We start from the raw sequence: 14,883 nt of genomic DNA, 5'->3' as shown, positions 1-14,883 counted from the left end.
TTTTTTACAAACTACAGCTATTTTGTGATTTCATCAGTGTTTTTGTATTCCCACTGAATTTTTTCCATAATTATTGACACTACTCAAATATTGTTCTTAGTGGTAGCAACAGAGCTATGAAATCCATTACCGGGCATGTGCTGCATAAGAAAAAAGCTTACTGAAGTTCATGCTGTAAGGGATGCTTCGTCAGTATTACGCTAGTTAGCTTTTTATTCTCCAGGCAGCAGTACTCCTCATGAGATAATACCAGCGTTCAGAACAGCACTGAGTGATTCTAATAACGCTGCCAGCGTTCGTTTTGCCAACTCCTTCACTAAGTTTTACAATCACTGGAAAAATAGATTCTTTATCACTCACAGGTCATCATTGCTATTAGTACCCGGTTTTTCTTTGAATGTAACTTGTTTTAGGTACCCGGTACAGTACATCTTCAAACATATACAAAAGACTGGATATTAATTGCCATCATCAATTATTAATTTCGGTAATATTTTTAATTAAAAAATATGCACAATAGCAAATGCACTCACATAATTGCTTGAAAATATGCATATACCAAACCCGTTCAAGCTTTTTCTATTTATATTGTCTTGATTATAGTAGTCCCTTTGATCCAACTCTGGTGTTGTTAATGAGTGCCCTTTTGATGCAGTTATGTATGTGCTTGATATTTTCATTTTTGTCGGTGACTGTGAATATTTCCAGCTGTATTAGCTGACTTTCCTACAAGCTTTTTTTTTTTATTTTCATAAATCCTTTTTTTTTTTTTTAGTTTATTGAAGAAAAAACATTATTTCTTCTTTTTTTCCTTTGCACACGACAAACTGGTATCGTGTTACTGTGGGAAAGCGAGCAGAAAGTCACCCCTAGTTCCTTTTTGCTGTTCAGCGCAGCAGGAGCAGGAGGGTCTCCCGGTGAGCGGGTCTGTGCCGCTGCACCAGAGCCAGACCTTCAAAGGAGACGGGCTCCAGGGGGAAACGTAAAGGTGACAAAGTTGTACGCCTCCGCTTAGTTAGCAACGATTAAAATTAAAAGATGGAATAGCACAGAACTGGAAGCAGTATCCTGAATACCTGGTATCAGACAAAAAAAAAAATAAATCTTTTTTTCCTAAATGTTTAGCAAGCATTTGAGCTAAAGAGATGACAACAAAGGGAAACAGAATTTTAAAAGACAATGATTAAGTTTCTTTTCTCCTCTCAGTTGCTTTGGCTCCACTATTATACTACTACCAACTGTTCACAGCCTGAAAGAGGTTGTGTAGGGGGAGGATGAGCAACAAAAAACTGAATTCTTAATGAAAACCTTCATATTATCATTAGTTATTGCAAAGTTTTTTGGGGTGTTTTTGTGTTGGGTTTTTATGAAGAAGATTCTTTATTAGTCATTACAAAGTTTTTTTGGGTGTTTATGTGTTGGGTTTTTTATGAAGAAGATTCTTTTTCAGGTCACCTTTAAAACTTTCTAGAAGTTACTGTGTCTTATACGTATCTTACAGCTCTTTGAAACTGCTTTGTGACGAGAAAAGGAACTGAGCTCTTTTAATAATGGCATGTTATTAAAATACTAAAGATTTTGCGGTTTAAAAGTGAGCTTTAACAATTATAACACTCCTCTTTGATCAGCAGAAAATGGTGACTAATCTGAGAGGAAAAAGAAAAAGTTTTAAGACTCAGAGATGTCTCCCAAGTCTTGTGGCTGCTATAAAAGCTCAGAGACAAGAGAGTAAAAAGAGAATAAAAAAGGCAGCAGACAGTAAGTGTAGATGTTTTATTTTTACCCTGAAAGACTCCCCTGTCTAAATAACAATGAAGCAAATAAAGAAAAATATATACTGGTTTGACCTTCCCTGCTTTTTCCATTCCTGCTCTCTTCCTCCCCTGTAAGAAACTCAATCTCCGCATTGATAACAAATTCCTCGACTTCCTCTCCCTTTTCCTTGTTCGAGAGACCACTCAAAATCCAATTGCCATTTATCGCGCTGTCAGGGCATTCTGCCAGGTCGGGCCGAAGGCTTTTTCTTCCTCCCTGCCTAGCCGAGCAACCCCGCGGGCATCACGCCGTCTCCGGCTACTGTCTAACAACAGGCCAGAAGCTAAAGGCCATGTCTCTCCACAGCCTGGACACGGGGAACCCCTTCACTAGCCAGGCAAAACCAGAGAAATGATTCCAAAAAAAATCGTTTGTAATAAAATTTTAAAAAAGACAGGAAAAAGCAGGGGGGTAAAATAAAGATATTTTTCATACTCTCACTGAGGTCCAAAATCTCAAGGTGGACAGCCCAGTGCCACCCAGTCCTCCTCCTCGCCGGGTCCCGGAGGAGGGGACCCTCTGAATGGACAAGGGGATCCGCAGGAACGCCAAAATGCCTCCTGGCGACACCCAGGACCCCGCTTTACTCTGCAAGAGTGTTTTGTTACCCATCCGTTTACCTTACGTTATGCTTTACTCAAGGCAAATAAATGGTAAATTGAAACTCTCTTCATCGTGCCTAAAATGGTTTATTTTTCTGAAAGATATAGGTACAGAAAAGAAGAAAAATGAAATGACTTTCAGTAAAGTTGATTCGGAAAGGTCTCTCTCCACCCCCTCATCAGCCGACTTGCTCTTTTCTGGCTATCGTAGGTTTCATAATTCAGGATTTCAGGGTTGGCCTCAGGCTCTGTCTCATGCTCCATCAAAGACTTTACCCATGCAAAATTATCTCTTAGCTCTTTTCTAACATCCCACCACGTAGGATAGCTCTTCCTAGCTTACCAGTCTTCCCATGCTGCCAAAGAGGTTGAATTGTCAGCCCCAAACACTTTCTATTTATATCTTCACGGGGTGGGGAAGAGAGAAAGAAAAGAAAATCTCTTTCACTTGTTAAGGGTTGTTTTCCATCCTCTGGGATGGCTTTTCCATACCCCAGGAACTATCTCCTTTTGATTCAGTGGTGTGTGAAACCTTTCCCATTCCCTTGGCTTTTCAGCGTGAACTGCTCAGTGGACCTTACATTACATTTCGATCTGCCCAACGAAGGCAGGCGTCGCAGGAGGATAATCACGCGCAGCTTGAGTAGGGACAGACGCAACCGCAGCTAATCGCTCTGGATGATAACAGGATTCACATGACCAACCTCCAACTTCTTCCTCTTACACCTAGCAGAATTATTTCAGATGTGGAATAAATTTACAAGTAAAAAGAAAAACTTTATAAGGCAGAAACAACTGTTTCTTGTGATTTTTCTAGATCTCTCAAATACGGTATTTTAAAGATGCTGCTCAACTTTGTCCTTATACAGAAGGCGGCATTTCAGAGTGTCATCTTATCCCTTGCTTTCTCCTTTTTTCTGAAATTTTAGACTGAGGCAAATTTCCCTACTGTGTTTCAAAAATATCATTATATATCAGTAGTAGTAGTAGTAGTAGTAGTAGTAGTAGTAGTAGTAGTAGTAGTATCATACTGCCGCTTTAATTTTAGCCATAGAAAAACTTTTGCTTATAATCCTTAGAATCAAAGAAGAAACAAATGGAATAATATTTTTTTTTATTTTTTCCTTAGAACAAATTTCTGGGATGAGGAAGGGGAAAACTGAAGCTATTAATTCTTCCTTTGTTTCCTTGTTCACCTTTGTGGGTCAGAAAGGTCCCAACGTGGTGCCTGGGGAATGGTTTAGTGGTGGTTTTGGCAGTGCTAGGTTTGTGGTTGGACTTGATGATCTTAAAGGTCCCTTCCAACCTAGACGATTCTACGATTCTATGAAATGATGCTATTACAGACTTAAAATGCAACAGATTTTTTTTTTTTTTCTGTTGTGCAGTTGTTTGGCTTTTTTCCCCCGACTTATTAACACTACCAAGAAATGGTACTTAACACCGTAGCATGCTAATAGATGTTGTTCTTTTAACATCATCATATCACAATCGCTTCCTGTATGCATTTACAAATGCTGTGTGAAAGAAATAAGCAGAGCTTCTGTGGATTTTTTTTTTTATTTCTACAGCACAGCAGAAGGAAGAGCTGATTAAAAGATTTATTCAACTATTTACATGACACATACTCTTGCAGTATTAAAGTGTGAGCTTGCTCCTTTTACAAATCTCTTTAGCAGTAAGTCTTTTCTCCCCGTTGTTACTGGTACAACTTTTAAATGGTAGCTACGAGCTCCCATGTCAATGACTTCAGCTTCTGATGGGGCATCCTCTCCAGTCCTCTCCCTCCTCCTCTCCTCCCCCTCCAGTACGCTGTGCCCCTATAGTGGTTGCTGTGGGAGGCGCCTCGCGCCCCTCCCCTCTCCCAGCACGCCCCTCGCTCGGCTCCGCGCATCCTCCCACACGCCGGCTTTGCTCTGCGCGTCCTCTTTGTCACCTCGCCCTCCGCACCCTTGCTCCGCACAGCTCCTTATGTTTGGAACAGTTTTCTAAGTGGGTGCTAGATCAATACCCTCCGCGTTTCAAACACTCTCCTTAAAATTCATCTTTTCCCATAGGCCGGTGAAATATAGTAGAAAATGATGATCGGCATTCCAAACAGCATCGGAGCCATCGTTACAAGTCGCACACTTCTGGAAGCTGGAGTAGCTCTGATCCCACAGGCCCTGTCTGCTATTCCTGCCTTTCCCCGGTTCCTGGCATTCCCAAAGAAATTGGAAAATGGGTCCAAGTAGAAATTAAGTAACTCTGATATACAGATCAGTCCAGGTATGGTAGATGTCTAAGCAGTACGACCATTTCAATTGCTGCTGTTGGGAGGGAACTGCAGTATCTCCCAACTCCAGATGCCTTTTTTCTTTTGTAAAATGTCATTATACATTCTCCGTTGCCGCCGCGCTGCAGAGGAAGGCAACAATTTACTTTGAACGCTGGAGGTAATTAAGTATACATATTTACAGTATAAATATGTAGATGTACACAGTTAGCAGTGCATTCTACAATATTAATTCCTAGTGGTCCTGAATGAATCCAAATATCAGAGAACTTAAACAATGTGCATTTTATGCTCCCTATTAAATGCAAGGAGATACTGAGACATAAGAAAAAATAAAATGCCCTGTCTACAGATACTTAGCTGGTCGGTGGCAGAGCTGGGAGAGAACCTAAATCTGATCTATCCTCTTGTGAGTTTTAAATGTATTACCCTCCCTATCTTATATGTACGGTGATCACAGTCTCATGAATATGCATGCTGATTGCCAAAATAGTTGGAATCCTTTAAAAAGTCATTCCTCACGAGTACAGCAGATCTGCACTGAAGGAAGACATTAGCGAGAGACAAAATCATTCTAACTCAGCTCATATTTGTTTCATGTGACAGTCATCAGCACCATCATCAATTTTACACCAATTTCAAGGACCAGTAAAACAAATAGCTTCTGTTTCTTGACCATGGAAGAAAAGAAACCCCATATTAAAATTTATCAGAACTATAAACTACAGACATACGGAGCCAAACGTCTTACTTCAAAGGCATTTGATAGATAACATATTGTTCCCAAACAATTTGTTCCCTCTCTGTTTCTATTTTCTTTTCACTTTATTTCCTGCTCGCATTGTTCTAGCTTTTTCTTCAATACATGTTTCACTGACAGGTCTGGACTCCGAAGCACCCACAGGGATGAGAGGAGACACAGCCCTTCCCGTCGGTGATGGCCCTAACACGGGTCCGATACTTATGCTGTGCTACTCGCAACTGAAAATTAGTTGATGCGACAGATGAGTATTAGTCCTGCAAAATCTCTACCTGGGTAAACTGTTAGTTCATTGCTTGGGAGGGGAATTTTTCAGGTGGGCATCCATTAGACATAGTCTGGAATAACCAAAAACATGAAACAGTTCAGACTGGCAAAAGTGCTGAAATCCTAAACCAAAGTAACATGCTTAGATTAGAAACATAACAAACGTGCTTGTTTAAGAGCTTTGTGAACAACAGAATCTGTCTGCTCTCAATTTAAAGTTCAGTTTTAGAAGACTAACAAAAGCCCTTTCATTCATTGTATGATATGAGATAAGCTTAGGAGCTCAAGTTCCATTGTGGGACCATAGAAGAATATATAAAACCATCATCACTAAACATCTAACACAACTCGCAGGCACAGAGATGTAAAATTAATCATACTGAAAACACATTCTTGAGTGCAGCGAGGGGAACCATTCGGAATTAAGAAATTTTCCACCGGTGCTTTAGTTGTTCTATTGATAAATGCAGAATTTCTGGTTCACGAAACAACTAAATGCATAACAGCACAGACGTGAACATGTAAGAATAGCAGGGCTTGACCCTGTGCTACTGCAGGACGTTTATCATGGATAGAAAGGCTTGGGATCAAGCTCTGAATTCCTTAGCAATGGAAACGGTCTCGTCTCTGCGAGGGGACCTTCAGCTCGTAGAAGAACACTGGGGCCAGGGAACATACTATGGCAGCAATGCATGTTACAGGAGCAAATGCCTTACAGTGTAATTGCATTTAATACCTGAATATGTAATTCTTACAGGAGATAAAGCCTCCCAGAAGAGCCTGGGGTTCACATTTAAATTAAAAAAAACAAAACAAAACAAAACAAAACACAAAAATGTGATTTATAATCATAGGCTTACAGTGTATAAACATAGCTGCCTTAAGAAGCTATCGCACACACGCTTTTACACAATCCACTCATTCAGTGCTCAACTTGCAACGTGTTTTTTTTTTAATATGGATGTTTTTGTGATTGTTTAAATAACATAAAACCAGCAAGTTACCCAGACAGCAGTACCATGCTAATACTTTGACTTAGAAATATGATTCAACTAGTATTAGCATGAAAGAGTAAAAAGAAAGCCAAAGAAGACCCAAAAAAACCCCAAAAGGAACAAAATATTTTTCAGTGGCCAGAATGTTTTTCGATTATCTGTTTGCATTCTGTACCAAAACCCACTCACAAACAAGCAGAATTAATATATAAGGTGGGGCTTATCAGTTAAAATATATGTTAGATATCCCGTTACCAGAACAACGTATGTCAGACAATTAAGAAAATTGCCAACCAACCCAGTAAAGAAATGCATGGCGAAATGCAAAACCTGCATTCTGAGAAAAATTTCCAGCCAGTGCTTCCGTCCCGAGACAAATTGGTATAGCTCTGAAGAATCACACTCCGAACTCCCATAAACACTTCTGGCCTTTCCCGCAGGCCAGCGCTCAGAGCTGCGCTGAACCAGCCACTCTTACCCTCCCGTACAGCGCTGGAAAAGGCAACTGGCTGAATAAGAATGGTTTGTAGCGAGCAGATAACAAACGAAGGAAAACCGGCCTCTCTTCTTCCGTTCCACCCCTCCTCCCAGAATCAAAGGCTTGGCCACAATTCTTACATCCCTGACAGAGAAGATTAGCTAATGACAAGCTTTGGATTCCTCTGGTAAATCCAGCAAAGAATATACAAGCAAATGTATAAAGAAAAGGCTGCTGCTGGCAAATTTGAAAGCTGAGAGTTCTTTCAGATCAGAACTTGCAGAGAAATCAATTTATACATGAAATTTCATTTTTCTTTTAAAACAACTCTGCAGTCAGATCAAGTCCAGCTTACCATCTGCTGCAGACAGAAATACAGCTATATTCAAGAATTACATTATAAAACTTCTTTGTAAACTTTACACGCAAGCTGTTCTTGTCAGAATTAAAGGCATTGTGATAACGCATCTTAATATTCAATCAGGCTTTAAATAGAGTGACAAAAGTCCACATATGGATGACAAGCTGCTCTACAGTAAATATTTTTGTATTTATTGAGAAGGGGCTTATGGCAGTTTAGGACATATTCCACCAGGCATTTCAGTCTAAACTACTTACAGGCTAATAAAACCAAGATAATATCCCTGTTCTAACATCCTTGCAAAAATTTAGTTTTCAAATTAACTTGATCCTATTCCTGTTCATATTTAGTTATGCTCTTACTTCATCATTCTCTTGAAAACTTTTCCCAGCTGGTGGCTGTTACAGAATGTAAGACTTTTAGGACCCTGTATTTTAAGCTAGGCTTTATTCCCAAGTGACGCTGAACGTATCTATGGAAGAGAAAAAGCAAATACAACGTAATTTTACCATTATAGCTGGCCCTCTAAAGCAGAGTAAAAATTCTTCCACTTCTTTATGCAATGAAACTTTTTAAAACCATTTCCGATATTCCTGCAGCTGAGGGAATACAGTAAGAAAAAACCCTCAAAAGTTGCTTTTCCACATGCTCTCTAGTTAGAAACACAATTTACAGAGAAACAGAGGCAAAAGAAAATCTTCCGACAGGTAGGCATAATATTGTTTCTTCATTTCCAATTCCATTTTTGAGAAGGCGGCACAGGTTGCAGCTAATATAGTTAACTACTTGCTACAAGTTCATTACACGTCACTATTTTATTAGAGCAACTATGCAAATAACTCAACACAGCACGGAAAAAACAGTTTTTAAAACACCTGAGTGAAACGGATATACTATACGCAGTCACAGACAAGCACACATCATGTAAAATAAATCCTAATGCAGAAAAATAACCTTACCCTGATGTTGGATCAACAGCTATGGCCTTAGGGTTACTGAGATCCAGCTCGATGAGGGTGATGCAGACCGAGCCGTTCTGGTTGCAAACGAAGATCCTGTCGCTGACGTGATCCACAAAGTAAAAATTTCCGGTGATCCAGTCGATTGCTATCTGCTGTACATCTGCCAAAAAAAAAAAAAAAAGAAAAGAAAAGAAAGAAAAAAAAGCTCATAAGTGCGATTGTAATACAAATAACTGTAGTGCTAGCTGCCTCACCACGCAGATGCTCTGCTCCGTTAAAGACCTCAAGCTGGTTTTACAGGCATTATATGGTATATAATAAGGCAACCACTTCTCAACACACAAATGCTGGTTGGAGAGAGCTTTTCCTTTTTAAGTACAAAAGTCTGACTGCAATTTCAAGGGCATGAAAGATACACACTTGTTTGTAGTTCTCTTAAATATAATAAAGTTCGTCATTGTGATTTTTTTTTTTATGGTATATCGAGAAGCATCATCACTGCGGGACGGTGCAGCCGTGAACCAGGGGTGCGAAACGCTGGCGGTCGCAGGTCGCCGTGGGAAGGCAGCCTCCGAAACCACTCAAGTTCCGAAGTGAGCGTTCTAGGAGGTCTGTCCCGCCGTGGGGATGCTGTGCTGATAACGCTTACAAGAATTTATTCATTATGTTTAAAGGGGACTAAAACCAGGCAATAAATACTTCACAGAAATTCAAAAAAAAGTGTAGATACACATGTCTAAAACCACTGTATGTAATGGCAGACATGCGTGTGCATGCCCTCATTTTCGTTTAAATTACTTTTTTTTTATAGTTCTCAGAAATCTGGCTGCTGCAGATTCAACTGCCACAATAAGTAGCAATAACGTAGCTGTCTACGTGATATTTATATAGAGCTGTTTCTTAAAAATGACCTGGGATTTTTCCTTCCCAGGACGCTAAGGCAGCCTCACAACTCCCTAACGTAACTGTTTTAAAGCAGTCAGTCCTTTTCTTTTTTGTGGAATCCCGGAACCACTCCAACTCCTGCATTTTTCTTACAAGTCAACCTACCCGTCCATATAGAGACTTAGTGTTACAGTAAGCAAAAGTAGAAGGAAGCGCAAAGAACATAGCTATCAATTTCATTTAAATAAGATTACTTCCTATTCTTCTTGACAGTACTGCATTGATAGCACCCTGTAAGGCAGAGTTATCCCTAAATTAAGAATAACTCAATTAATATAACAATATTTCCTGTTAAATGTTTTCAATGGTAACTATTAATGGTTTTTTATTTTATTTAAAAAAAATATATATTCATTACATTACAGTGGTTTCAATGTGCTGTTAACATGAGTTGCACTCATGTCATTATAAGAGAAGCTAGATGTGATAAAACATCATTTCACATAGTAAGTTTTTTTTGGTAACTCTTAGTTTTCTGCATTTCTATCATCCTTCAGAAGATGAATTTTTAGTGTTTTTTTCCGCATTCCAACCAGAACCTGTTGCTCCCGTCACATACATGCTGCACTGGCAAATCCAAAGTAAGGACAACTCAGAAAAAAATTGCAGTCACTAAGTTTTTGATAATAACCGAGGGCTTACGAGTCACGCATTTGCTAAATACTTAAAACAGACCTGGAGACTCACGCATTGTCCTTCAAAGCGCAGGTGACATAAACAAGATTTACTCAGTAAGATCTCAGCAAGAGCCACCAGCTGCATTCCGTCTCAGCCATCCCATTACACAGTTCACTGCCGTCTCTTCTGTCTCAGAGCTCTCCCCTTCCGCTATTCATTTTCCTTTTAATTCAAAGCGAATATTACACCTCTTCCCTTCTGATAGCTCCTATTACAAAGATATGCTGAGCCGGAATAAAGAAATGCTCCATTTATCCCAGTATCCCACCTCCCAAGGAGGCCAATGTCAGGTGCACCATGAGGCGTACGTGAGCACTAAGAGGTTTTAGACAACAGGGAGGAAAAGGATTTTTTTTCCCTCGTCCAAACAAAATACAGGACACGCTTTTAAAAACACCAGAAAAACTCTGTGGAAACCGGGAATAGTTTAAGCATTTCCAACATGTCTTGCTTTCCATTTGCAGAAGTTGGATTCGTGGAATTAAAGGTTTACGGCTCACCGATTCCACGAGACTTTTGAAAACTGAACACAGGCCTCCATGTAAGAGGAGCATTTCTGAAAATATCATTTATAAAGAATGAAAGTTACGAAAGGGATTCAATTTTAAATAGTTGTAGAAATGAAACTAGTAATTACATTCCTGCAGCGAGCGCTCTGGAAGATTGCTATTCGTTGGGAAGGGGGGGAAAAGGAAGAAGCTGACGTAGCAGCCCCCTGGAGGAGGGCACTCTTTTCTTCTTAACCCGTGGGAAAAGTACCTATTTGCACATAAATGTGACATGTACCTGAAACACAGCTTATTAGCTCTGTTAACATAACAATACTCACATTTCTAAAACGTTGGCTCTATTTCTTCCTTAGCTATTTATTAACATGTCACAAGAAACGGCAGGTATTTTATATGGAAAACAAGGATAATTAATTGACGGTCATATTAGGGATAGCCATTTGCATCAAATAGTTAAAACTCAGGTTGCTGAGCAATCCAGGAAAAGTGCGACATCCAGAAGCAATTTCACACCATAACTTTTGTGTCAAAGCCTTCAAAAAGCATCGGTAGCTCTCAACACCTATGTACCCGATTTCCCTTCCCCAGCAGGTGGTCTTTGGGAAGGGCATGGAGGTACCAGCAGCACGGAGCTATTTGCAAGAGGGAGGCTCATTACGGCTGCGTTCCTTGTAAAGCTGTGCCGTACAGAGCATGCTATGCCGAAAGACTTGGTCACAGTTTCCAGAAAAAGTGGCACACTAATTCACATTTTTTCTTCAGAAGTCTACTGCATGAAATGGAGGAAAGAGCTCCCAATATGCAAAGAACTCCTCTCTTAAAAATGGACCTTCTGGGGCGGCACATGACTGGAATCTCGTAATTAACCTGAACATTCAAGGCACAGTAACATTTGCATTTAGCAGCTACAGACGCGTTGTGTATTGTAGATGCCACCGATCTGGGTTGGGGTTTGTCTTCTTTGTACCGTGTGCTCTGCAGCCATTTGGGAACATCCGATTTCTCACAAGAGAAGAAGTTTATCAAGAATTGTCCAAGTCCACTCCCCCCTAAAATTACATTCTACATGAAAAATCCCCTTAGCTGGCAGATAACAGTTTTTATGAATCAAACTTTTAATCTCTCTGCTTTCGCTAGCAGCTATGCATTACGCTGCTTTGAATGGCTCTCCACTCATCGCACAAGTTGTCTCTCTATACCATAGAGATAAGGTTCGGGTTGCACCGGGGACTTTTAAAATATATATTTTTGTACTCAAGAAGTTACTGAATTCATTTCATGCCTATTTCTGGATTCATATATTAAAACCCAGTACGTACAGATGTCTAGTCCACTCACATCTTCAAAGTAATTAATCTTTTTTTCTCTCATTCACAGTTTCCAAAGCCCCTAAGAAGAAATGCCTCCCCCTGAAAGCACACATATTTATTCTGAGCAATCTAGCATATATTTTTGAGGGTTTTTTCTACTTTAATAACAACTTCCTTGGAGCATTTCTGCCAAATGTGATCATCCTTCCTTTATTACTTTCTAAAAACTAGGATTTCCTCTTAAGGACTTCATAAAGAATAGTTAAGACATCATATAGTCTAAATTCTACTCTAATTAACGACATTATATAGAACATGGGCACTAGCAAAAGTGTGGCTAGAAGTAGACTTTTTCTATTTTGTTAAACACACAGATATTATTATACCTTTAGAGAAAATAGCAATTTCATATGAGGGTGGCTAAATCTTCAAAGGGTACTGGAAATATACCTTATGGCTAAAATATAGAAAATCGGAGCTGTATTGAATGACTGTCTTCTTTCACTTTAATTTTCAAACATGTATCTTGTAGTGTCTGCGTTACTACATTTATTTCCATTTCAAACCAAGACTTGCCTGAGAAGACTTCAGTTAGCGGAAGAGAGGGAAAAGCAGTGCCTTATTCTTCTATTTATACTGTTGTAATTGAGGATTCAGCACAAGCACTGCCTATAAAAATCAATATTATGTTAACAGACTTCATTTTTTCCAGATGTTGAAGAAAGACTAGAAAGAGAAAACTTAGCAAGCTTTCTCCATTTATACGCTTCAGCAAAAGCATCCCTTGCTTTTAATGTGAGAAACGATCTAAGCAAACTACTCAGTGGAACTCATAGGAGTTGGGGTCTTTTTTAGAAACTTCTGAGTGAACCAGGGAATGATTTTGGATGAAATATAATTAAAAATTCTCAGTGTGCTCTCCCTATGCTTCTGGTTAGTAATGAAAGAGACAGACAACCTCTATTTTAAGGGAAAGAACTTAGCTTCTACTGCCTTATGTACTTAAAATTTCCCTCGTTCTGAACACGACTGCGATGAGGACTGCCTAAAGGAACCTGAAGTCTCCTCAAGACTCAAGGTGCAACGATTTCATTGACAGTGACTATGGGAAACTAGAACCATGATTCATTCTCTCTTTAGGGGCATGGGTTTGGACATTTATTTTTTATATATGTACAACAATTCAGTATTGATTCCTTGCGTGCATTTTCCTAAAATTAATGTATATATTTGCAAATGCTTAAAAATAATCTCTATTTTTGTCACAATTTTTTTTTCTTTTGCAGAAGTTGATCTTAAAGGAAGAATTATTTTGATTTTCACAAAAACTTTACAGAAAAAAAATACTAATTTTTCTTCTGTAACCCATATACATCTCTTCTAAATGAACGTAACATCCAGACTTCCCCACAGAAAGTATTCTGGGCTTGCTTGGGGGAGATGAAAGAAGGGGAGGTGGTTTAAAAAGTGGTGGTCGTGTCTTCAATAAAAGAGCACGGATGGGCTGGTACCCTGATTCCCCATGGCTGCAGCCTCCAAACCACAGTCGCGGGGCACGAAGCATTCGTTACTCTTAACTGCACCAAAACATCGAATCATAGAATAGTTTGGGTTGGGTTAATTTTCTAGAAATCTTTCCACTTTGCAGAGAGCAGCTCAGCCTTGTCACAGGTCGTCAGGTCTGCACGGAGACACTTGTTTCATTTATTCTGTAATAGAAACGCGGTGGTTTTGAGGATTGTGCAACAGTTGTTTGGACTGTTGGCCATATGCTAGGGGAATAAATGCATCAGAGAAGCAAGAGAGGATTGTTGTAATAAAACTTTCAGGAGCTTAACATTTCTGTAATGAGCATCCTAACACATGGAAGATGTCCGAATAGTCCCGCAAGGGCAGTGCCATAGAGGAGCGCAAGGGTGGCGGTGCTCAAGGGCCTCGTGCCAGGAGGAGTCACCTTCTGGTCCCCTTCCCCCAAAGGCCGGGAGAACGGAGCTGCAGATCTCCCAGGCGTCTTCACACCCGCTCACGCCACAGCCTGGGATGGCAGTAAGTGTTTGCCTCCGGGGCTCGCTTTCATAAACCAGCCCCAAGTAATAAGAGCTTCCTTCACGCTATTTTGGCTAAGGACGCATCTCCTGCTTCCTGCTGAGTCCGAAGAGGTGAGAAAGAAACACAGGTAAAAAAAAAAAAAAGATTAATCTGGAAGCCAAAACCATCAAAAATGAGATAACATAAAAATAAGTAAAAATAGAACAACATATTTGAGACATTTTGCCTTTCCCTATGTTTTCCCAACTTCGGGGTGTATTTTTTCCCACATAAATGCATTTTATTTCTCCACAACTGAAAAGCTGCTTTAATTTTTTGACTGAAAGCTGAGATTTTAGCAGGTGAGGCCTTGTGAACTGTGTAAGGTAGCCAAATAATAACAGTGTCAGGCAAGGCCAGAGTCGCTTAGTTTAATTTACTATCTCTGTAAAAAAAAAAAAAAAAAAAGTGTTTATTTAGAAACAAACAAATTTTATTCCAAACAACAATAGCAAGGAAGTTTGGGATAGGCTTCTTGCCTCCACCTGCGTAAAAAGACAAGTTTTGAATAACGAGAAAAACAGCTGCAATCCTTTCTTTTTCTAAAATAGCCAGTAATGGTGAGACCAGGTAAACGGTAGTTAAAAAATGTCAGCTTGTGAAATCCCGCAGAAGCAGTGCCTTTGCTGTGCCTCTCTTCTGAGAGTAATGTCCCTAATTAGCAGCCCAGACAACCTCACACCGACACTGTGGCTGGGGAAAGTTAAGGTGGCATAGATTTTTCCGTGCCCCTTCTCCTGACAGCAATTTGCCGTAATTATGTCTGCAATGCCATTTACGGAATAGGATTTTTATTAAAAATGTCACCATTCAATAAGTTAGACACACTGGTGTCTAA

General features: G+C 39.7%; 1 protein-coding gene across 1 annotated transcript in view; it reads right to left on the bottom strand.

The window, feature by feature from the left end:
- LRP1B (LDL receptor related protein 1B) overlaps positions 1 to 14,883 on the bottom strand; it is a 744,151-nt gene that overhangs the window by 328,304 nt on the left and 400,964 nt on the right. Inside the window, exon 7 of the mRNA XM_063341107.1 lies at positions 8,513 to 8,675. Coding sequence (XP_063197177.1) covers positions 8,513 to 8,675 — 163 coding nt within the window. The remainder of the gene's footprint in view (positions 1 to 8,512; positions 8,676 to 14,883) is intronic.

Source organism: Chroicocephalus ridibundus, chromosome 7 (genome assembly GCF_963924245.1).
Source record: "Chroicocephalus ridibundus chromosome 7, bChrRid1.1, whole genome shotgun sequence".
In the NCBI taxonomy this organism is placed as follows: Eukaryota; Metazoa; Chordata; class Aves; order Charadriiformes; family Laridae; genus Chroicocephalus; species Chroicocephalus ridibundus.
This window is presented reverse-complemented; position numbering and strand designations above follow the sequence as displayed.